Raw genomic sequence first — 23,399 nt, forward strand, 5'->3', positions numbered from 1 at the left:
TTACGACACAGAAGGAGGCCATTCGGCCCATCATGTCTGTGCCGGCTGAAAAAGAGCTATCCAGCTCAATCCCACTTTCCAGCACATGGTCCGTAGCCCTGTAGGTTACGGCACTTCAAGTGCATATCCAAGTACTTTTTAAATGAGTTGAGGGTTTCTGCATCTATCACCCTTCCAGGCAGTGAGTTCCAGACTCCTGCCACCCTCTGGGTGAAAAACGTTCTCCTCAGCTCCCCTCTAATCCTTCTACCAGTTACTTTAAATCTACGCCCCCTGGTCACTGACCCCTCTACTAAGGGAAATAGGTCCTCCCTATCCACTCTATCTAGTCCTGTCATAATTTTATATACCTCAATTAAATCTCCCCTCAGCCTCCTTTGTTCTGAAGAAAACAACCCCAGCCTATCCAATCTTTTCTCATAGCTAAAATTCTCCAGTCTTGGCAACATCCTCGAAAATCTCCTCTGTATCCTCTCTAGTGCAATCACATCTTTCCTGTAATGTGGTGACCAGAACTATACGCAGTACTCAAGCTGTAGCCTAACCAATGTTTTATACAGTTCTAGCATAACCTCCCTGCTCTTATATTCTGTGCCTCGGCTAATAAAGAAAAGTATCCCGTATGACTTTTTAACCACCTTATCTACCTGTCCTCCTACCTTCAGGGATCTGTGGCCATGCACTCCAAGGTCCCTTTGTTCCTCTACACCTCTCAATATCCTCCCATTTATTGCATACTCCCTTGCCCTCCCCAAATGCATTACCTCACACTTCTCTGGATTGAATTCCATTTGTCACTTTTCTGCCCACCTGACCAGCCCATTGATATCTTCCCGCAGTCTACAGCTTTCCTCTTCGTTATCAACCACATGGCCAATTTTTGTATCATCTGCAAACTTCTTGATCAAGCCCCCCACATTCAAGTCCAAGTCATTAATATATATCACAAAAAGCAAGGGACCTAGTACTGAGCCTTCCAGGACCCCACTGGATTATTGAGACACTGCATAAAGTTACTGTTCTGTTATCGTTGAACTCACAGCAAATGTCAGTGTTTTTTTGAATACATAGAGCTAGTCTTGTTGCCCAAAGCTTTGAGAATCTAATGTACGTTTAATAGGTAAAATAAAATAAATTGTTTCCTACTGTCCTGTAGCTTTGTACGGTCTGTCACCATGGACAAATGGAAAGATCTAGAGTTGGAGAAGATGAAAGTTGGAGGCAATGCAAAATTCCGTCAATTTCTGGAGTCGCAGGATTGTGATCCATGTTGGTCACTGCATGAGAAATATAATAGTCGTGCTGCAGCTTTTTACAGAGACAAGGTACTATAATCATTATTATAACGTGGATTAAATGTTATTTAGTGGGTCATTAACTATGGAGATAAACAGACATTCTGAGGCTTTTTGTTAAAATAAATTTCACTGCATTAGCTACAACTTCCATAGATTTAAATAAAATGTACAATCTTTTTAAGTAAAACTGTAACTAAGCTTTACTGCTTCATCTGTTTGTTACTGCTTTGATACTTATAATGTCCAGTTCAAACTATTATTGTTTCCCTGGCCTGATCCTAGCTTCCACTGGTAGCAAAATCTTTGGTGCAGGATAGTTCTAAAATTTCAAAGTCAGGTTTGTTAAGATACATTTGGTCATCTTTAGTTTGTTGCCTCGTTGCCATACAACAAGTGATCATAATATCTATGGTAGATAAGTATGATGTATCACATGCCCCAATATTTGTACTAAAATATGTTTAAAAGCATAAATTGTCCTTCATTATATTTGTCCCTAGTTAATGATGATTGTCCATGTACTTTCATCCATTGTCTCGCTGCAGAGATGCATGTTTATGAGCTGTTTACTTTCTGAAAAATACATGTACTGCATTTCTATATTTTTTTCTAAAAATTAAAAACCTATTTAAGTTAAACTTCTAAGTATGATCATGGCTCAGATGGGAGCATTCTTGCCTTTGAGTCAGAACATTTTGGATCCAAACCTCATTCATGGATGTGAGAGTGCTGCAATGCCAGAGGTGGTGTCCTTCGGATGAGACATTAAACCAAGATCACATCTGCCTGCCCAGTGTTTCAGGTGGATGTTCGAGATCCCATGACACTATTTGAAAAAGAGTAACAGTCACTGTGCTGTTCATTGTCTGTGAAATGCTTTGGAAGACATGGTAAAGAGCTATGAAAAAAACAAGTTTTTTTTTCTCCTATGACAACATAGATTAATCTATTTAGAGATTCACAAACTTTATATTGCTGTTAATTGAGGCTAGGGTGGTATGCCTTTAACTAGATCATAAGAAAAATGTTCGTCTATTTTTAATGAAAACCTATTGACAAGAAGAAAATAAACTTGAAGGACGTGCATATTTTCAGAGTTCAAAATTAATCACCAACTATCTTCAGAAAAGTACAAACAGTAATAGCAAGGGATTCTAAAGATGACTTTATTTACAATGCTGCTCTCTACAGGAGAATCCAATTTTCTCTTTTTCCACCAATTTTTACCCCCTTGCTCTCCTGAAGTTTTTTTCTTCCTGGGGTAAAGTTTCATGGGTATTGTTCCCCTCATGGAACCTTGCCCGAGTAGCTTATCCTGTGTGTGAATATTGTTTTGGCTACCTATTTGATTGCTTGTTGATTTTGTCCTTAACTACTGTCAACATGTACACAGTTCCAACAGGGGCCATTGGATAGTGTTCAGGAGCGGGAGGCCTTCCCAATTTTTTTCATTCCCTAACCTAGGAGTGATAGTTTATTTTCATAGGAACCTAACTACCACCTGGCTGAGACCAATTAGCCATAGGGCAGACTGGGAATTGAACCTGGATTCTCCTGATATGTAAGTTTCAGTTACGCAGTCTAAACTTGCTGCACTGCCAGGGGTGCCTAAGCCAGGACATTTGAATGGATGCTACGAAATTGAATGTGCAGAGAATTGTAGGTTAGTATGAGGTAGTTGTGGTTGGATACATACTGCAGTATTTCATAATGGAACAACAACAAAAACTTGCATTTATATAGCTCCTTTAAGGTAGAAAAACATCCCGATTCACTTCACAGGAGCATAATCAGACAAAGAATAGAGGTGGTAATTGGGATTAGTGTGTGTGTGTGTGTGTGTGTGTGTGTGTGTGTGTGTGTGTAAAAATATACATTTTATAAACTTTTGAGCATTTGCCTATCCATTTCTTTTAGTTCCTATGATACTGTGTTTACTTGTGTCTTCCTTCAGCATGTTGTTGGTGGGAATATCCAAAATGTGTAAATCATTAAGAAAATAATTAATATTATGCACCTACAGTGGTAATAGTTACAGAGATGCAAAATGATCCACAAGTTGAGCCCAGATGGGTACCTCACTGTCCCTCTTATTAATAATTAGCAACTAAACAAGAAATCATTTGAGCCAATCCAGAAAACAGCTACTACTATGACTTCCCCACAGTCCCATGTAAAGAATAATAAGAAACTTTTTTAGGGGCGATGTTTAAAAACACAATTTTTTTTGTTATATCGTCTTGTGTATGTTCTGTTGCTTTGTGCAAATAGTGAAGGTTGGGGTTCAGCATACATTTTCAACTTGTTTCTTAGCAACCGCCTTAACAGCCTAGTTTCTGCATCATTAACAATGTACACATTCAATTTAATGCAGTTTTTTCAAAAAAATCTCTGGATCCATAATATGTTATGAAATTATGAGTAAAAAATTGCAAGCTGACTCATCTGTCAGACAACACTACATGCACTTATTTTTCTTGTTGATTTTCAGATCGCTGCCTTAGCTGAGGGTAGAGAGTGGTCTATTGAAACATCAGAAGCTCGAAATTGGACTCCACCACAGCCTAAAGTATCTATTTCTTCAGCTCATCGGTATTTAGTCGTCATTTTTTTTTATTACCCAGAACTAGTATTCCACAGTTGCAAATAACTTATAGTCAAAGCCTGATAAGATCCAATAGGTTCCAGCAGGATGTCTAAACTTTTTGTCTTAATAGATCACTTAGTTACATACCATGGAGACAGGCCTTATAAACAATGGTGATATCATGTCAGTGATTTGACACCAAAATTCAAATAAACAGCATGATTTTGTTAAAAGCAAAGCCACGTTAAACACACAGGAAATTAAAACAATGAAATTTGACTTGTATAATTCACATAACACTGTCCACAGACCCAGATCGCTAATGAATTCCAGTAACCAGATTGAACTTAGCCAGCATTACGTGCAATTCTCAAGTGCTGAACCGTGACGAACTCTAGTCACCAACCTGCTTTCTTCATGTCATTTTTGGGTTTTTGAGTTAGAATTTTCTTGGGCTCAATGTCACTGGCCACCCCATTAAATGGACCCTTCATCCGCTATGCTCTGGAGTGTCCAATATTTTTCTGTCCAATATTTAAACGATAGCGTGACCCAGGGATTGTAGCAGAGAACCTTTGCTCCATATATTGGATACTGAAATGTACCATGTCCTGCCACACACATACTTCCTTTACAACAGGCAAATTGAAAAGCAATCTTATTAAGATGAGGCACAACTTCAAATCAACAACTAGTTTATTTTACTTAAAATATATGCATGAACAGTATACAGTTTTCACAGTGAGAAGAGTCAATTTCCCTATGCTCCTTGGATATGAAAAATAATGACACAAATTATGAACTCACTAAACCTGGGTTCATTAGTTCTCTAGCCACGCTTTTCAAAGCCAAGCTGGTTCAGACTGTTAACATATAGATGGCTTCGTGGTGCTGCTGTATGATCACAGCTTACCCTCTTTATTTACACGTAAAAGAGAAAGTGAGAGAGCCTTTTCGATCCCTCCGTAAGTCTGCATAGACAATATATCTTTCATGATTAAATTAACCCACAATGGATATTTCAGCAGCATTAATTGAAAGCAAAGACGACCATCTTCATTGGCTTGAGATTCTTATCAAAGGCTTGACTATTTATCTAATGGGATCTTCCCATTGTTTCAAAACTACAGCAATTGGCTTGAGTAACAGTATCGTTGCTTTCACATCTGGGATGGGCTGCTATGCCCTCTTCCCCTAGAAAACTTGTATGACGTAGATTCAACCTTTTTTGAGCTGATGTTAGCAGTACAAAAATATTGTAAGTTACGAAGTTAAGCTCAGGCGACAAAGACAAAATCCAATTTGCCACACCCCATCATTATAATGTGATTCTCGGACTCATATCTCTGACTACATATAGATCAGTGTAATTGCCTAACATAAAATTAACAATCATTAAATACATTGTTACTAAGGTCAAAATAAACAGTTGTGAGCACATCATTGTCGACTCCTAATAGTATCCAAGCTTGTTCCTGCTTCAAACACAATCATACTGCTTAACTTTTTAAACCAAAAAGTATTGGAGACAGTAAGTTAACAATTTTAAAGTGGAAGTGGAAAGAAATGGAAGAAAACAAGATTGCCCCGTAAAAGTTCTGTCTGTTTCTTGTATCTGTGTGCTTTTAGTATATGACCAACTTGTAGGATACTTACTTCTCAATCAGTATGTTGTGTTGGCTCAAATTCTGGATCTGTAGAGAACTTTGTTCTGGTTCACATTGGCTGTCCTTCCCCTTATGACTGAAATTCAGGAAGCTTATGTGCAGAAGTAATCTGTGGTAAGCTCTACTATTTGGACTTTGGTTGATTATGTTGTCTGTACAACTGCCCCATCCTTATTAAATGCTTTTTCTGGCAAAACTCTAAGAATTTAATTGTATCTGCTCAATTTGCATATGCTTGCCTACACTTCAAAGTAATTCATTGTATGTGAAGAACTTTCTGACATTCATGAGACAGTGGTAAGTGTTACATGAATACAAGTCCTGCCTCCTGTCTGGGCATGTTTGCCCCAGAGCACTTTTTCTTCTCTTTGGCTGTGTATTAATTAGAACATATTTAATCTTTGCAGGTTTCAACGGAGAGACTAATTTATCCAAGGGCTGTCTTTTTTTCTTCTTCATTGCTATTTAATTTTATATCTGTTTCTGCTGGGGTTTGCTTGTTTGATTTTGGCAGGTTTTGTAGTTTGGAAAGTCTGTACTCAGTGCTACTCCATTGTGGTGGATACATTTTAAATCCATCAATGAAGGAGCAGCACGAGAATAGACATTTTATAATGCCAGGCCTGCCAGATTGAAAAGACCATGAGAAATGTAATCTGAAATAAAAGCTGAGCGCTCTGAAGGGTGGTGAGTTGCTGGGGCTCCACGGGTTGGATAGCCAGGATTTCATAGACACACAGGTCGTAGGTTTTTTTTTGTAAAACCAAGGTAAAAGGCCAAGATCCATAGTTCAGTGCATTATTTAAAGTTGTAAAGAATAAAAGTGTGTTGAGATTCAGTAGATTGGCCTCTTCAGATATGAGAACAATATTCACACCTTGGATGGACTTGAGCTTTACAACAACAACTTGCATTTATATGGGGTTGGAAGCTCAGCTCAGGGTCAAATAAGACATCAACGTTGCAGACAGTTTGATTCAGCCTGAGACAGTGGCTAGGAAGAGGGATGGAATCAGTTAGTATGGGGACCAGAAAGGGAAGTTGGGTGGTCAGCAGTTTAGTAGGACTAGGATCGAGACAGCAGGAGATGGATCTCATGGACAAGATGAGCTCGGAGAGGGCGTGAGGGGAGATAGGAGGAACTAGAGAAAGATGTGAGTTCAGGGCTAGGGCAGGCAGGAACCTTGGGAGAAGCTTGGCTTGGTGGGCAAGGAGAAGGTAGGAATGTGGCAGAGGCAGTTGAACGGATGGTCTCAATCTTAGTGACCAAGAAGTCCATGAACACCTTGGACTTGTTGGAGGGGGCAGTGAAGAGGGGTTTAAGGAGACAGTTGATAGTGGAGAAAAGAAGCCAGGGGTTATCTTTGCATTACAGGATGATCAGGGACTATTGAACAGTTTTGGCAGAGGGTAGGACCTAATAGTGTATGATGTGGGCCAACCAGATTTGGTAATGAATGGCTAAGTTGTGTGCCCTAAATATTCACATCAGCATCCCTTGGACTTAAGGGAGTAAAGATGGCAAAGACAGAGAATTGAGTTGTTAAGAAGTGGTGTTTGGCACAAAAGAAGAAACTATGCATTTTGAGGCAGATTTAACAAGGAAGGAGATGTGAGAGTTCCATTTGAGGTCAGAGGAGATATGTTGATACATGAAGGACTTAGGGTTAAGCCATCAAATGCAAGAAGTAGTAGCTGTTTAGACTTGAATGGGACAAAGAAATTTTGTTTATGGGTGGGGGGGGAAAAACTTGAAGTGTGAGAAGCAATCTAGATGTTGTGACTCAACTATTGGACTGAAGAGGTGCAAGCATTGGTTGTATGCAAAAGCAAAATACTGCGGATGCTGGGAATCTGAAATAAAAACAGAAAACGCTGGAAATATTCAGCAAGTCGGGCAGCATCTGTGGAGAAAAACAGTTCACGTTTTAGGTCGATGACCTTTAGTCAGAACTGGAAGAAGTTGCATACATATTGATTGTCTACAATTTGAAGGAAGTTAATGCAGGTAGAGTGGAAACAGCAGCAAAAGAGTTGATAGGATTGGATGTTGAGTGAAGGAGGTCATTAATAGAAAAACCTTTTAGAAGTATGTATGATTCTAAGTGTAATAGAAAAGGTTAATCTGGAGCAGTATTTCAAGTTAAACCATGATTGCAGGACAAGGAGAAATATAGGTTAAAAACTGGCAAAAGGCAATTTTAGGACTGATGTCTGGGAGCACTTCTTCATGCAGAAAGTGATTTAATACGTGGAATAGTTTTCCAGGTAGGATAGCGGAGGAAAAAAGTCTGTAATTTTTAAAGAGGCAGTTAGATACTGTGATGGGGTGGGGGGGGGGGGAGCTATGGGTTTCTTTGGAACAATGAGCTTAAATAGGCTCGATGACCTCTTATCTGTACTTATCTTTTTGATTGATAGGAAGCTGGAACAGCTCAAGGTTATTGGATATATTCTGAAACTAATAAGATCAAATTATTGGAACTGGTACTTTTTTTTCAACACTGAATAATTAGATCTTTCTCATGAGGAAAATAAACTTCATAATTTACTACTTCTAATGCAATATTCCATCAAATATTAATGTAAAAAAGAAATATTTGGGGGCAGTAAAAATTCAATAAAACTAGTGGCATAGCCCACAGTGAAGAAGAAAGAAAAATTAAAGACTCTGAAAGTACTGCCACCTTCCTGTGCAGCTGAGAATAGGTAACTGTCGCGGACTAAGGGAAACCAAATTTGAATATCTGTCAAGACTATCAGCACAACTTTGATTGGACCTTCCTTTATAATTTTAAAGTTGTAAATACAAAATTTCCACTGTGACAGAGCTTATGTTTCCCTACTAAAATAGGAAAACTCAAAAATGAGTAGGTATTATAATAACCGGTTCCATACGGATACTAATTGCATGCGGTTAGCCCACACACGGTGGTTCCGATGCAGACAGCACGTTAGATTCGTGATGTCTCCTCATTTACCTGAAAGTAGTGCAGCACGGAGGCTTAGCTATGTTCTCTCCAGCTTTGGCACTTCTCACCAGCAGGAGGGCCCAAATCTCGTGTGAGTTGCTTGCACCCCTTAAAGACAGCCTGCACGTACAAAATATAAGATACGGGTCTGCACGGAGTCTGAACGGAGATCAGACATTACACGTGTAAAATATAGATGCAGGTCCCGTCCCTATGTTTGTAAACTGATGAGTTATGTTGAAACATTGAATAAGGGTTGCGCACAACTAAATCCCACATCCTCCAATCTGCATGCCAAACCTCACCAATCTGCCGATCTGAGTTTGTTCCAGGCCTGCGAGAGAGCGTGCATCAAGGTTCTGTGCTGATTCACTGGAGACCTTGGTGCAAGAGGTGTACAGAAGGAGGGGCATCCTATATCCGCAGGCTCCCTTGCAGGCCTGGTACAAACTCAGATTGGTGAGGTTTGGCGTGCAGATTGGAGGATGCGGGATTTCGTTGTGCGCCACCTTTATTCAACGTTTCAACATAACTCATCAGTTTGCAAACAAATGTACGGGACCTGCACCTGTGTTTTATATGTGCAATGTTTGATCTCCGTTCAGAGGCCCTCCAGATGTGCTCAAGAGGCAGTAGGGGACAAAGTTAATGCCAGGAGGATAGCACCACGTGCAGGAAGAAGTGCAATGCTTTGACACGAGTGGTCAAGGTGAGGTGAGGTCAAGTGGCATCTCCTATCAACTGCACCACTAGCCACATTCACTGCTCCATGCACTACATCCTCCATCACCCACCTACCAACAAACTCTTTCAATCAGTACTCAACTCTTCCAATCAGATGCTTCCCCTCACCCTCATGTTACCACTGTTGCAAGCTGCATACCCACAACTCACAGGTCACAAACACAGGCAGCTATTCAATCATGACAGGCACATCACCCAAACATCCTGCAGGATATTCACCGACATACATCCCGCTTTCTCGCAGGAGAAGGTGGTGCATAACAGGAGGCAGCAAGTGGCAGTGGCATTTAGCCCCTCGAGTCTGTTCTACCATTCACTGAGATCATGGTTGATCTGTGACCTAACCCCATATACCTGCCTTAGCCCCATTTCCCTTACTACCCTTGGTTAACAATTTTAAGTCTGAGATTTTAACAATTGAGCTAGCACCAACTACCATTTGCATAAGAGCGTTCCAAACTTCTCCCACCCTTTGCGTGTAGAAACATTTCCTAACTTCACTCCTGCAAGTCCTGGCTCTAACTGTTCGGCTATGTCCCCTAGTCCTAGTATTCAATTATAGGAGACCTCCAAAAACAGGTACAAATGCATCAGCAACCAGCAGCAATAACCCAGCAACTAACCCATATAGTAATTGCTAAAATTGCCACTGTAGCTAACTTTCAGAAATTGCCAAATTAAGTTCATAAATATCAACAAGAAACATCTGAGCATTGAATAATTCTACCAACATAACAGCGTTTTCACCTTGATCTATTATTTGTAGAACATTGCAACGCTTAATTTGAAAATCAATCTACAGCAACTAACCTGTAAATCCTGCATGGTCCCTTTAAATAGCGCTGGTGGCGGGCCCTCCAGGCCGTCTATGACCTGTTTAGCTGGTTGCGGTTAAGAGTGCATTGGCTGCAGCGTTAAGTGCCAAAATGGTGTCTGTCACTTTAAATCAGCGTTGTACACTGATCTAACGCATATTTTCCTTACTTTAAATGCAGCCGGTGTTCATTATCTGCGCCTGCGCGAGCCCCTTTACCAAGATGGCGTCCACATGTCACGCTAGAAGCGTGCGCATGCATTCCGGACACCATTTTGGAACTTCAGGAGGCCACGTAGCATCTACATCCCGGGTACTACACGGCCAAATTTCTAGCCCATAGTCTGTGTATATTCTCTGTTTAACATGTATACTAGCAAGGAACCTATTCCTGAGACTAGCTAAGGAATCAATTGAGAAATCTTTATGTTCGTCATGGTTATCTATCTCTATTTCATTATTAAGGGTATATATATTATGCATTTATATAGTTTTTTTGTATTTTCAGTAGTAACGCTGGAACTAACCAAACCTCTGCATTATCCTCTGATAAAGTGTTTGAGGACTGGCTGAATGATGATAACTCCTACCAAAGGTAAAATGATGCATCATTTCACTAATATCAAGAAATGTATGATGTTTGTTATTCCTATTGTGCTGTTTTCATTTGAAGGAGTGGTGATTAATTTCCTTTTGTTATTTAAAGTGGTGGAGGATATGGTAATCAGGATAATCGTTATGTTGGATTTGGAAACACAGTATCCCCTCAGAAAAAGGAAGATGACTTACTCAACAGTGCCATGACTTCTCTTTATTCGGTATGAAGATATCTTAGTTTTGTTGCAGTTATAGTTTTGTTTCAGAACTATAATGGAATATTTCTTTGGGCTGCTAGTTAATACCTAATTTTAATTATGCATGACTACTAAGTGACACAGTTTTCTTATAAATTTTATCTTGTAATGTGATATAGATTTGGGACTAACCTTGTACCTGTAATCTAAACTGTGTATTCATGGTGTAAATGGTTTAAGTCTGTTTATTGAAGAAAATTGATTTTTATGCTGGCTTTAACAACCTGCCTTCAGACTTGAGATTTTTGTGCTGTAGATTGATTTTCAAATAGTGTTGCAATGTTCTACAAATAATAGATCAAGGTGAAAATACTGTTATGTTGGTAGAATTATTCAATGCTCAGATGTTTCTTGTTGATGTTTATGAACTTAATTTGGCAATTTCTGAAAGTTAGCTACAGTGGCAATTTTAGCAATTACTATATAGGTATTGTAGTTTTAAGAACATAGGACCAATTAATCAATTCAATTCTGATCTCACCTTGTGTTTACTTACAGCAGTTAGACATTCTGGCCTTTAAAGGGACACAGATTCATGATTTGCAGAATAATACTCTGCTATTCTTATAGTATCATGAAATCTATTATTTCTACCTGAGCAGGCAGATGAGGCCTCAATTTAATGTCATCCAAAAGACAGCATCTCCAACAAATCAACACTCCCTCAGTACTGCACTGAAGTGTCAGCCTGGATTTTGTGCTCAAGTATTGGAAATGGGCATGAACCCACAACCTTATGACTTGCAAATGTGCTACCACTGAGTCAAAGCTGATATTGGGAGATCTGCTAATATGTATACAATATAAAGTAAGGATCCCAAGATCATCTATTGGGTTATCCTGCATATAACCTTTTTCAATTATGTAAACCTCTTACTTTTGGCTACCCTATTTCCTACTTTGGAGCGCATAAAACTCCAAACAGTAACTTGACTTTCTAGTCGTGTACATAAATGTATATAATATTTAAATCTTTAATGGGAGCTTAGTGCTCAAAACTTTGAACTGTCCATGTGAATATAGGAAACCATCTTCTCTTCTAGTTAGTTGTATACATTGCTTACTAATTGACCAAATTGCTTGTTTGGAGTATATGGAGACGGAGGAGAATTATAGTTGGCATGATTGAATATCCTAGTTGTTGAAGACTTGACATGACTGATAATTTCTGAATGTTATCCATTATTGCACTTACAATTGCGAACCTATATTACTGAAACGGAAAACTAATATAGTTACTATAAATGAGCAATGATGAATGACATTGAATCAGTTCATTAGGATATATTCACTGTTTTACAGGGCTGGAGCAGTTTTACTGTTGGGGCAACCAAGTTTGCATCAGCAGCAAAAGAAGGTGTAAGTAGCACTATCTCAGTTTCTGATTTTATTAACATACAGAAACACACTTCCAAATGAATAAATGTAGCGACATATCATTTTTGCGAACATTCAAGTTTGCTAAACCTTTCCTATTCTGTTAATTTAGTGACTGATCTATAGGAAAGATTCAAAAGCCTAAATACTTATTTTAAAAATACACAGGTTTTAGCAAACAAAGTGTAAAAATCCCAAGTGCCAGGCATAAAAACATTCTTTTTTTTTATATTCAATTAGGTAGTTTTTTCCATTGCCATTTTTCTCCATCATGGCAACTCTGTTTATTAAAACAAGACTAATGTTGAAGCATGACTAATTTAGTCTTGAGACGAATGAAGGTATGGAGGCAAAATTAATCATCTTTATTTCGTTAAAACAGGCAGCGAAACTTGGAAGTCAAGCAACACAAAAGGTACCTTTTATTCCATGTTGTTCCATATTCTTTATGTTTGGTATTGCCAGGTGTGGCTAAGATGGTTTACCAAAGTTAACAGGCTCCACCAGAACAAATGATGGAATCTAGATTTTCTGCTTCAAATTAAGCAGCATCGCAAATGTAAACATGATCCATGTTACAGCATTGAATATTTCCAAAAAAGTTTTCATTTATTGTTTTCTTTTTAGAAACGGCTTAACCGTGCTCTCTGTCAACTGTTCTGCATTTAGTGATGCATTTGCTATCGATAATCTGAAGTAAATGGTCTTGTTGGGGGGAAATGGTGAATTGCTAAAAAGTGCTTGTTCTGTCCTGGTTGCTTTCTTGCTGCGTAAAGGTCTGGGGCTACAAGCAGCAGCCGGAGCCGGTAAAGTGCCTACTTTCTGTGCATGACAGATTCTTCATCAGTAACTGTACTTATTAATCGTGTACTGTGGCATTAATGCCCTCCCTTTACTTTGGTCGACATCACTTGATTTCATAATTCCCATGTAGTCAGTCATTTTTCAGGAACTTATTTTGAACCATAAGTTAGTCTGTGCAATTAATGCAGGTTTATTAGATGTTTAGAATACACGGTAGCAACCTTATTATTGTTGAGCAGTGGTCCATTTCTTCTGTTTTGCAGTCCAGTGGCTTGCAGAAGATGATCGCTAGTATTAACAGTGTAATGACACAATATAAAGATCCCCATTAATTTGCTAGTTTCCCTTCTTAATTTCCTATATTGTATTCCAGCTTCATTTTATTAAGGAATAGTTACATCCAATATATGTGAAAGTTGTCAGAAATAAGAAAAGGTGCTAGACCAAATTCAGGTATTGTGTTTTTAAAGAAAAATTCTTCCTTGCCACTTTCTCTCCTGAAGGCAGTGACTGATGCTTAGGTAGAGTTCTGGGTAACAGTCCAAGTGATCGTTCTTTGTCGGTCTGGACACTTGAGTTTTGGTAGGTTGTTTGACCTTGCTAGTCATCAGATCCTTTTCTCACAGTGACCATACACGTGTACTTACCAGCACGGTTGCTGGGTATCACTTATAATTGTTAGTAATCCTGTCTGTTTAAAGTGAGAATTATTGAGATAATTTCCTGCTTGTTTAGACACTTAGAAATGCCCACCAATAACTCCTTTTTAAAATTAAAAACTGGCCAATATTTATGTAACAAAAAGTATCTTTGCTTTTTCTCCGACACAAACAATCTTCCCTGCCTTTGTGGAATACCTTTTACAGCTCTATTATAGCTTTATTACTGATTTTAGATAGAAAGCTTCAAAGGTCATAGTGTCTGAGTAATTGCAAAAGTTAATGGCTTACAAATGCGATTACATACTAGTACAGAAATTCTCTTCAACAGTGGAAGTTTAGCTAACTGGTGAACAATTTTTGCTAAATGAGTTTGGAGATCATCCAGTAAAATTTTATTGAGACCTTGGGGGTAAAATTCAACTTTAACGGGGGTACAAAACAGGCGGTAGTGGATCGGCCATCCCACTACACACACCGCCTGATTTTCCTTTCGGGCTGGGCATGTATCAGGCGGCTAATCTGCCAGTACCCGTTTTGCACCTCCATCGAAGTTGAATTTTACCCCCATTGTATTTAAGATGATATTGTACTGAAATTGAAATTTTGGCCAAAGTTAGTTGGGGACAAATGGTCCTATGAACCTCTTAGGATTTTAAAAAACTTTTATAATTCAACATATAATTTTTCATAGTGTTACTTGGGAGAGACCTTTAGAATTCAGACTCAGCTGGAATAAAGTTTGACTGTTTGCCTGGCTATGAATAAAAACTGTAGTATGCCCTGCTTGCCTTTCATGCATTGGGTAGTTGTGAAATAGATGCCTGGCTGAAGCTTTGCTCACTGTCATGAGAACTTGTTGTATTGACATTGTCTTTGTGTCCTGTCTGTATGTATTGTGGTAACTTGCTAGAAGTTCATGCTGAAGCTGAGGCAATTGTATTGTTGAGCTGTTTGCTTCCTGCATGTTTGACATATATCTAAGATGTACACTTTTCAGTACTGATAAACTCTTTTCTTGCTTTTAAATAGGCTACAGAGTTAGGTCACACAATTAGTGAGAATGTGATCAAACCTGCTCAGGACAAGGTAACATAGTCCTTGCTTATAGGGCTCAAACTGATGATCAAGACACTAATTACTTGAAATCATGGTTAAATCATAATTTTAGACAACCATTTTCTCAATCAAGCATTTGTAATATACTCGAATGTAAGCCAATGTATCATAGAATTAATAATAAATTACCTATTGTTTGCATTAATATGGTGCAGATTGTCAATCTGTACATTTTACATTTTATAGTTTAGTAGCTATAAAAATGTATATTTCCCATTTCATTTTATGGTTGGAGTATTAGATTTTGGAGTATCTTCAAAAATTAAAGTTTTGTCCTTTAAACACTGAAGTCCTTTTTGCTCGGAACTGCTTACGGTGTTGTGTAATCACCTATAGTTTATAATACAGTTTATTAAATTGTTAACTTAATAAAGCAGTTGCAAAATTTCTGTCACTGCTCTTAATTTTTATTTTGCAGTGATGTTTTTAATTATGCATACTTGAATTTTTTGAGAACATTTTTCTGTTAATGGTTTTTAAAATTGGAACATTTTATTCTCTTTTTAGTTGAACTTTTCAAGCCTCATTCCATACCCAGATGATCATGTTGAATTCTAATTTCTATCCCATAAGGATACCTTAATCAAATTAATATATAGTACAGCTAATACTTATTTCACAAACAGTGGATTCCATTTTCATTCATACCTATTAGTTATACAGTCTGACAGTACCTATTCAACTCTTCCATTTGTTTTCCAGATGAATTTGTATGGTTTTACTGTTTCTTAATTGTATATCCTGTCATCTTATTCCTTTGGCAATTTGCAGTAATATGCACTGTCATTTAATATTCCATTTATATTAGAATTATTCAATGTACAGCAGAGACGCAGGCCATTTGGCCCATCTGTTGGTCGCTTACTTGGAGAAAAGCACTTAGACTAATCCCACACACCTGCTTGGTTCCATACCCTTTAATAATGTGTCTAAGCAGCTATTTAATTTCCTTTTTCCATTTAAGGTTTAAGTCTTTTTGCTATCCTTCCAAAATGTATTACTTTAGATTTTTCTACATTGAACTCCATCTGCCACTTATCTGGTCATTCTGCTGCCCTATCTATGCACTCTTGCTGTCTTTAATCTTTTTCACAATTTGCCATACCCTCCCCTCCACATATTTGTTATGAACAATTTTCAGTATTCCCTCAATTCTTCAATCTTGATCATTTATGTATATAGTAAATATAACAGCAGCCTCAACACTATCCCTGTGGAACATCATTCAGCAAACCTGTCCATTCCAAGCAACTTCCTTTTACCTTTATTCTTTGCTGTCTGCCCTCCAAGAATCTCTCTCTTCATGTAGCCACATTCCCCTTAGTTCCACGTGCCATTATCTTTGCCGTAAGTCTTTTATGTGGTACCTTTTATGTGCTATTGTAGATTGCTTCCAGTGTAAATTGTCTCTAGGAGTCAGCCAGAAAAAAACTGGCCAAACAGCAGGCAGTATCCTTGGTGGCCATTCACCTTTGCTATCAGTGAAGCATTGCCCCTAGACCAGGAAACAAAACCGCATTCGGAGGTGGTGCTCCCTCTTTTGGAGATGTGTCCCCGCTGAGGGCTGCCTCCAGAGGTAGTATTATATAAATGGAGGGGAGACGTCTCTGATGTATTCAGTCTGACACTAACACTAATTGCAAAATCTGATGTGACTAACAGTTTCCTAACAATTTTGCCCTTTTTTGTGCAGCAGATTATAATCACTTCAGTATTTGTGTGTTGTCAAAAGGGAAATAAAAGTGTTGTTGTTGAAAGTTGCCCTCTTTCTATCTGTTTTATTTTCCAATTTTCTGCTTTTTTCCCCCGAAGGCACTGACTTTTGCTGGGATACAGTTCCACAGCTACTCGTGGCTTTCTGGTACCTTGCTCAAATAGTCATTCTTTAAGTCTGAATTGAGGCAATTAGTGTCAACAGATTGTTGAACTGTGGAAGCTGAACAGAGCCTGTCCCTTCCTGACCTCCCCCACCACCATGCACTACTATGAAAGTTTTAAATCTCATTAGTAAAGATGTATAGAAAAACTGCGAAACATTTCCTCTAGTGGCAGACTTATGTTGTGGAATTCCCAGCCTAACACTCTCTGCCTCTCCATCTATCCCTCCTCCATTAAGACCCTCCTTAAAATCCATCTCTTTGATCAAGCGTTTGTCATGCCTCCTAATATCTGCTTCTTTGGCTCATGGTCCATTTATTTCTGGTTATGCCTCTGTGAAGTGCCGTGGGCCACTTTTTTTCTATGTTAAAGATGCTATATAAATGCATTGTTTTGTATTCCTGCTTATAATCTAAAGAAGTTTACCATGTTCTAGACAAGGACTGGAAATATAACCTCTTTCCATATGAAAAATTAATTTTAAGAACTTTAATAAAAGGTCTCCTTTTATTTCTCCTATTTTTACATTGATAAGAGTATTTTAATCATTGGATAAATAAGCTGATAAATACAGCTTTGCAAATAGTACTTTTTTCTTAATTAATTGAAGGCATTCTTACATATACAGGTGAAAGATGGAAAATTTTTAGATGATGTTTCCATTGGTGTGTCACAGATTGCTAATAAGGTATGCAGAAGGATGCAACTGGTCATGTCTCAGAGCCAGCCTTCATATTCTGTGCAACTGCTGCTTGAAGCTCAACAGTAAACTTGAATTATAGGCCATTTTCTTTAAAATGGTTGAATCCCTAAATGGAGCAGTATAAAAATAAGTTGTGGAATTTATCATATTACACAAGTTCTAGAAATCACTGCTGTTAGTTGGGCTAACTGGCAACTAAAAAGCTTAGTGATGATGCCATTGGCAAAATGGGCAGAACTAATGATATTTTAAAAGATTTCATATGAAACTGTATTAGGTTGGACTTATACCACATTGTAGTGTGACTATGAAGCTGTTGTGCAAATAGAGTGGGGCACAAACTAACTCCAGAGTGAAGCAGACTGAGTCCCAACTCTGGATTTACACTGCAACTTTAGCATCAGTGCAAACCAAAACCACTTCACGCTACAGTTTACGAGAGTTGTTGTGTAAATGCCATCTTGGGTGCACAGTTTCCAAATATGGAGACTGGCTTATTGTGGCCACACAAACTTTTTTTGATTCAGTGCTAATTTGTTTTTTCCCTTTTTTGCTATCATTGGTAATTGATGATATGGTGAGTGTCTATACTGAAAATTGTTTGTCAATCAAAATTTTAAAAAGTTAATTTTTTTTCTTCTCTCTCTCGCATATAACCAATAATTAAAGTTGAACCTATCCTTAAAGTGCATGTGGTTCTGGATTTTTAAAAATTTAATATTTAAACAAGAGTATTAGGCAACAGAGCCTAGATATTACTGTTGACGATATTAGTGAACAATACTCAACTCATTGGAATGTTGAATGACCTTCCCCAGCTCCTATTTTAGGAAAGGAGTTATCCCATTTAGAATGAACAGGTTAAAGCCTGAATTCTAATGGTGTACGGGGAGTATCATGTTGAGTGTTTATTTGTTAATGTCGGCAACTGTATTTTCTAGGCTTAGTGTTAGTAAAATTAATTGCTAATAGTGTGTAATTTTTCTGATGTATGTGTATATTAGAATAGATATATACATGGTCTTGGATTTCTGCTACTATGAAAGGTTTATTTGGTCTTTTTGTTAATATTCATAGGTACAGGGAGTGAGCGTGAAAGGGTGGAAAGATGTCAGTTCGTTCTTTTCCAATAAAGAATGTGAAACATCTGCCCCAGAAAGGTAATGCACAATTAAATGCACCAAACCTAAATACACAGCATCACATTTCTATAACTCGATGCTTTAGTGAATCATTGTGTATCAAAATAACAATGGAAAGCTGGTTTCAAAGCAGAATTATGTTTTCTGTCATTCTCTGGATGGTTATGCACATGCTCCAGATAGTGGTAACTACTTGAGCTGTTCTAAGGCATGGCCAACATTGCAGTGCTTCCTCCTCCCATAGAAGATTACTTTAAAAAATGCTTTAAAAATCATTGTTTTTTAATTGATTGGAAATCTTGCAGATTCTGATCCTTACAATCTTCATGCATAAAATTTAGGTTTGCTACTGTGAAATTGTATGCATTCAAGGTAAAATGCACATTTTACAAAATGTACAGTTTGCGTAGGATTTTTCTCTTAATAAATTAGCTTTTTTGTATGCTCCCAGTTGCGGATCATTTTGATAAAACATGCAAGGAGTTTGCCATTTCAGTGTCATGAGAAAGAAGGTGTTATACTTTTATATTAATGCTTTGTATCAATTGACGCAATTTCAGAACGGCACCTTATTTTGTACCCGGTCCTAAAACCATCCTCTTCTGTGTCTGAGGTCTAGTTATGAGACCAACATGATGCTCTTGACTCTGAGTTCTGTCACTGTTCAAAAATTAACTTAACTTACCACTCTCTGATAGGATGTTTGTGTGTAGCATTCTATAATGTAACAAAAATACAATTTTATTGCACACTTACACTTGTATCATGCTTACACTGAAAATCTTCCAATATAAGGTGCAGCTTGTACGACAAGTTCCTATATTGTAGTTCATTTTTCAAATACTTGATCAGATCTCATTTTTGGTATATTCTCTATTCTATAGCCATCCAGTTGGAGAAAGTTATCAAAACAGTGGATTTGAAGATGGCTTCTGGGAAAATTTTGGTCTGGATGAGAATTCAAAGATGAAGATGTCCCCAGGTGCAGGTGTTTGGGGCTCTGGTGAAAAGAATGATGAAACCTGGGGCACAGAGGACAGCACAATAAAGCAATCCAACCATAGTGATGCCTGGGACAACTGGGACGATAACTGGGCTGCAGGCGGGGAAAGCAAGAATAAAAAATCATCGAAAAAAGAAAGCACAGGAACTGTGGACGATGGATGGGACAACCAAAATTGGTAGCTTGGGAAAGTGCCTCAAATTGAAAGGACCTGCAATTCATTTTGCTTTACTTTGCTTCGTTGCTGTCGTAAACCGATTTGTATTCCTGTCTATAAAGAATCAATGTTTCAGAAATCTATTTTTCTTTCTAGAGACTGGTTACATGCATATTTCACGAACAAAAGAAGTCTTCATGATGAACAGTCAGTATTGTAATCAGAACATTGACCCTTTACAGCATGTAGTTCGAGTTCAGCTGTACCATTTTTACACTATGCATTGACAAATACATTTTTGTATTTAAGGGGATATAATTTTTCCATTCATTCACTTTTTTTGTGTACATAAATATTCATTAGAAATCTGTAGGGTATCATGGAGAAAAACGTGATGTTAAATAGTGCAGTGATTAATTTTAGCTCAGGTTTTCTTTCAAAAACACAACAAACGTAGCATTTACTGCATGTGCTATATGTCTGTTTTCAGCTTTATGATGTGTAATTGTACCAGGCAAGGAGCACTTGCGAATTCATACTTCGTGTTCTCAGTGATTATTATAGGTTTGGTACCTAGCTGATTGAAATAAAACTGTGGATTATTAATTTAACATTAATTTATTCCAATCATAATTGTTTTCTACTTTTTACTCTTTTCATTTTACATGCCTTACTAATCAGTCTGTAAGCTTGAAGTGACTGTTGCTGGTATTAGCAAACAAATGCTCAGTGAATTTGTATAACATTCCTCTGCTGTCTTAACACAGGCATTAACCTGTTAACACTAATTGGTTAACACTTCACAGCTAAAATAGTCGATAAAGGAATATCATATGAAAGCATTAAATATTCATCTGTTAGTGCTGGCAATAGTCATTTCTAGGTTTATGTCTACTTTTAATTTTTCTATTTGGATCATTTTATTGGCCGTTAGCATTAAACTAGGACAATATGTGTTCTATATTCTTGCCTTTTAAATGTATGACGTGGCATATATAAATATCTTTTTTACTTGTGTAATGTTCAGAGGTGAAATGCATTCTCTCAGCTGTCAGATTTAATTTTCAGAAGTATGTTGGTTTGTAAGTGTGGTGGCATTTGTGTCTGGTCTGCTCCTGCCTCCAAAACCTACCCCAAACATTCCAGTTGCATATAGTGTGAATGTGGGTATAGTACAAATGATTAATCTTTCAGTATTGGATCTTTGACAAATTCTGTGCAATATTTTTGAGCATGAGCAACAGACTAATGTATTCTCATTTCTGTACTTGGGGATGATTGAGCTTTTATGCCCTAAAAGCAGACATAGAAGTTTTTTCTGATGTGAATGGACATCTACAAATATAGCAACTTGTACGTTGCTAATTACTTTGCACCCATTTTTGTGTGTGATTGCTTATTTGATGATGTATAACAATAAAGCAGATTAAAAATGAATGGGAAATGTTTTGCTTAATTGCATGGAAAATGTATTTCTTAACTACCCAGCTTACTTTAAAATTTCATTCTACAATTAAACTTTACATTTTGACACCCTAAAGCATTTATTGAAGAACATTTTGAGCACAAGAGTGTTGAACACCTTAGAAAAGTTAATTCAAAAGGTGACCCTGGCAGGATCGAACAACTTTCAAATGATTTGAAGCTCTTGATTCACAGTTGAAACCCATTACCTCTTCCTTTCCACCCCCTTTTTGGTTTGTTCAGTTCCATTAAAGGTCTCATTTCCATGGTCTCAGTGACATGAAGGGCCTACACCCAAAACTTTAACTATTTGTCTTTGCAGATGCTGACATACCAACGATATGTGATTTATTTTAAGCGAAGAGATGGACTTTTTGTTAGTGTGAGTGGGATCTTGGCCTTTCTCACAAGTAGGAATTATGTACATTATCCATAACGTTCTTTTCTGTACTTTCTTAAAAATGACCCCCGCGCCCCTTTAAGGTCACACTGTGCCGCATGATATACTTTAACTTAGAAAACCTGCTTCCAGTCCTCTACCATTGTCGCTCTTTCATCGGTCAGTAGGTGGTGCACTTTTTCCAAATCACGTTTTCTTCATTTCAGAGAAATAGTTACCAGTGAGGAAGCTGGACTCTGCTTGGTGGCTGTTGGGATGGCTAAGATTGGAATCTGATTGTTTGAAGATTCTGCAAAATGAATGTCATGTCATTCAATAGTACAAAGTGTTGGGAGCTCTTCATCAGTTCTGCTGTGCCAACTTTAACATTACAGATACTGACATTTATATTTTTATGTTGTCTGTTAAATATGGTGCTGGTATATTGGAATCAGCCATAAACTCTATTGACATTATATACTCTGGGATATTGAAAGTGATCTTCGTTTCTCTTTAAGTCCCAAACCTAAGTCCCTTTCTATTCCTTTAATGGCCTTGAGTTAACAACGGGAAAACCTTTTTTCTTTTAAGTGTGAGTAGGGAGGTTGCTGTCCAGTGCCATATTCGACTTATCATCTCCATAATTGAGATTTCAATTTCCAGGATTATGCTCATGGGATTCCTTAAACCTCCAGGGATTTGTGAGGGAAATGTTTTTCAAAATGGTAGTGACTGCTGGCTTTAAGATTCACAGAAAATCTGATGTTTTATGATGTCTGAGTTGCTGATCAAACAACTAGAAGCCTATGTAACATTGGAAGTCTGTACTGCACAGCATTGGATGCTGTATGGCATGATGTCCACCCGGTGATGGATGCTGATATGTGACAGAAAGACAAACAGCAGATTCTTGAAGAGCAGCAATTTGGAGGAAAAGTGAGAGAGGAAACCAATAGTGAAAATTGGGACAAGACTGAAGAACTAAAGTAGGTGCAGAGAAATCTTGAAGTAAAGAGGAAAACGCTAAGTGAGTGCTGCTTTTATGTATGTGAGTGAATTTTGTTTGGATTATTTCTTTTATGTTACTGTTTTCTATCCCACAATTTTCCTTTATCAAGCACAGGGTCCTACACAAAGCACCTGGTCTCCACTGAACGTTTTTCCACTGACGTTTCAAAATGGGAACTCATTGTGTGGAGCAATACTTCTTAATCCATATCTTACCCCCATCATAGTGCAGTGGAGATTTTGATAGGCTGCATCACTCTGCTTCCTTATTCTAGTTGATTTTCTGTGACATTGCTCATGGACAAAATATTCTCAATGATCTCTTTTGCTGTAACTGCCTCCTGCTTGTCATCCGCTCTAATTCTTTGTTTTACTCTTTCCTCCTTCTTCCTGCCTTTCTCCCCCTCTTTTTGCTGTTTCACTATCTCTCTCACTGTATGTGTCAGTCTCTCTTTTGCACATCTTTGACATTTCAGTGTCTCCATTTGTTGCTGGCTATTTTTTTGTATGTTTGCTTTTATTGGAGGATGCTCTTTTGTCTTCAATTTTTAGGCTTCTGTTAACTGTTTTTCCCTCATGCATTTGTATGTTTTTGGTTTCATTCGTTCAGTGGGAGAGGAGTAATTTTGTTTGATTAGAGGAGGAGTAGCAAACGGTGGCGAGGAAGAATAAATTAGTAAAGCAGGAGCTGTGCAGAGGCTGTAGGCTTAGGCTTATAATGAGGCTGAGATAGGGTTTCCACCCCTCAGAATGACTGAGAGTTTCCCGGA

General features: G+C 37.9%; 1 protein-coding gene across 5 annotated transcripts in view; it reads left to right on the forward strand.

Moving 5' to 3' along the window:
• The window catches only part of arfgap1 (ADP-ribosylation factor GTPase activating protein 1), a 55,580-nt gene extending 34,365 nt beyond the window's left edge, over window positions 1-21,215 (forward strand). For 2 of the 5 annotated variants that reach the window (XM_068000511.1, XM_068000510.1), the window contains exons 4-13: window positions 1,157-1,325; window positions 3,790-3,890; window positions 10,591-10,677; window positions 10,789-10,900; window positions 12,239-12,295; window positions 12,696-12,728; window positions 14,809-14,865; window positions 17,402-17,461; window positions 18,554-18,636; window positions 19,503-21,215. In XM_068000511.1, the coding sequence (XP_067856612.1) occupies window positions 1,157-1,325; window positions 3,790-3,890; window positions 10,591-10,677; window positions 10,789-10,900; window positions 12,239-12,295; window positions 12,696-12,728; window positions 14,809-14,865; window positions 17,402-17,461; window positions 18,554-18,636; window positions 19,503-19,803 (1,060 nt within the window). In that variant the 3' untranslated portion in view covers window positions 19,804-21,215. The remainder of the gene's footprint in view (window positions 1-1,156; window positions 1,326-3,789; window positions 3,891-10,590; window positions 10,678-10,788; window positions 10,901-12,238; window positions 12,296-12,695; window positions 12,729-14,808; window positions 14,866-17,401; window positions 17,462-18,553; window positions 18,637-19,502) is intronic. The other 3 variants (XM_068000508.1, XM_068000512.1, XM_068000513.1) reach the window with 3 other exon arrangements.
• The last annotated feature ends 2,184 nt before the right edge of the window (window positions 21,216-23,399 follow it).

The sequence above is a fragment of the Heptranchias perlo genome, chromosome 19 (genome assembly GCF_035084215.1).
Source record: "Heptranchias perlo isolate sHepPer1 chromosome 19, sHepPer1.hap1, whole genome shotgun sequence".
Classification (NCBI taxonomy): domain Eukaryota; kingdom Metazoa; phylum Chordata; class Chondrichthyes; order Hexanchiformes; family Hexanchidae; genus Heptranchias; species Heptranchias perlo.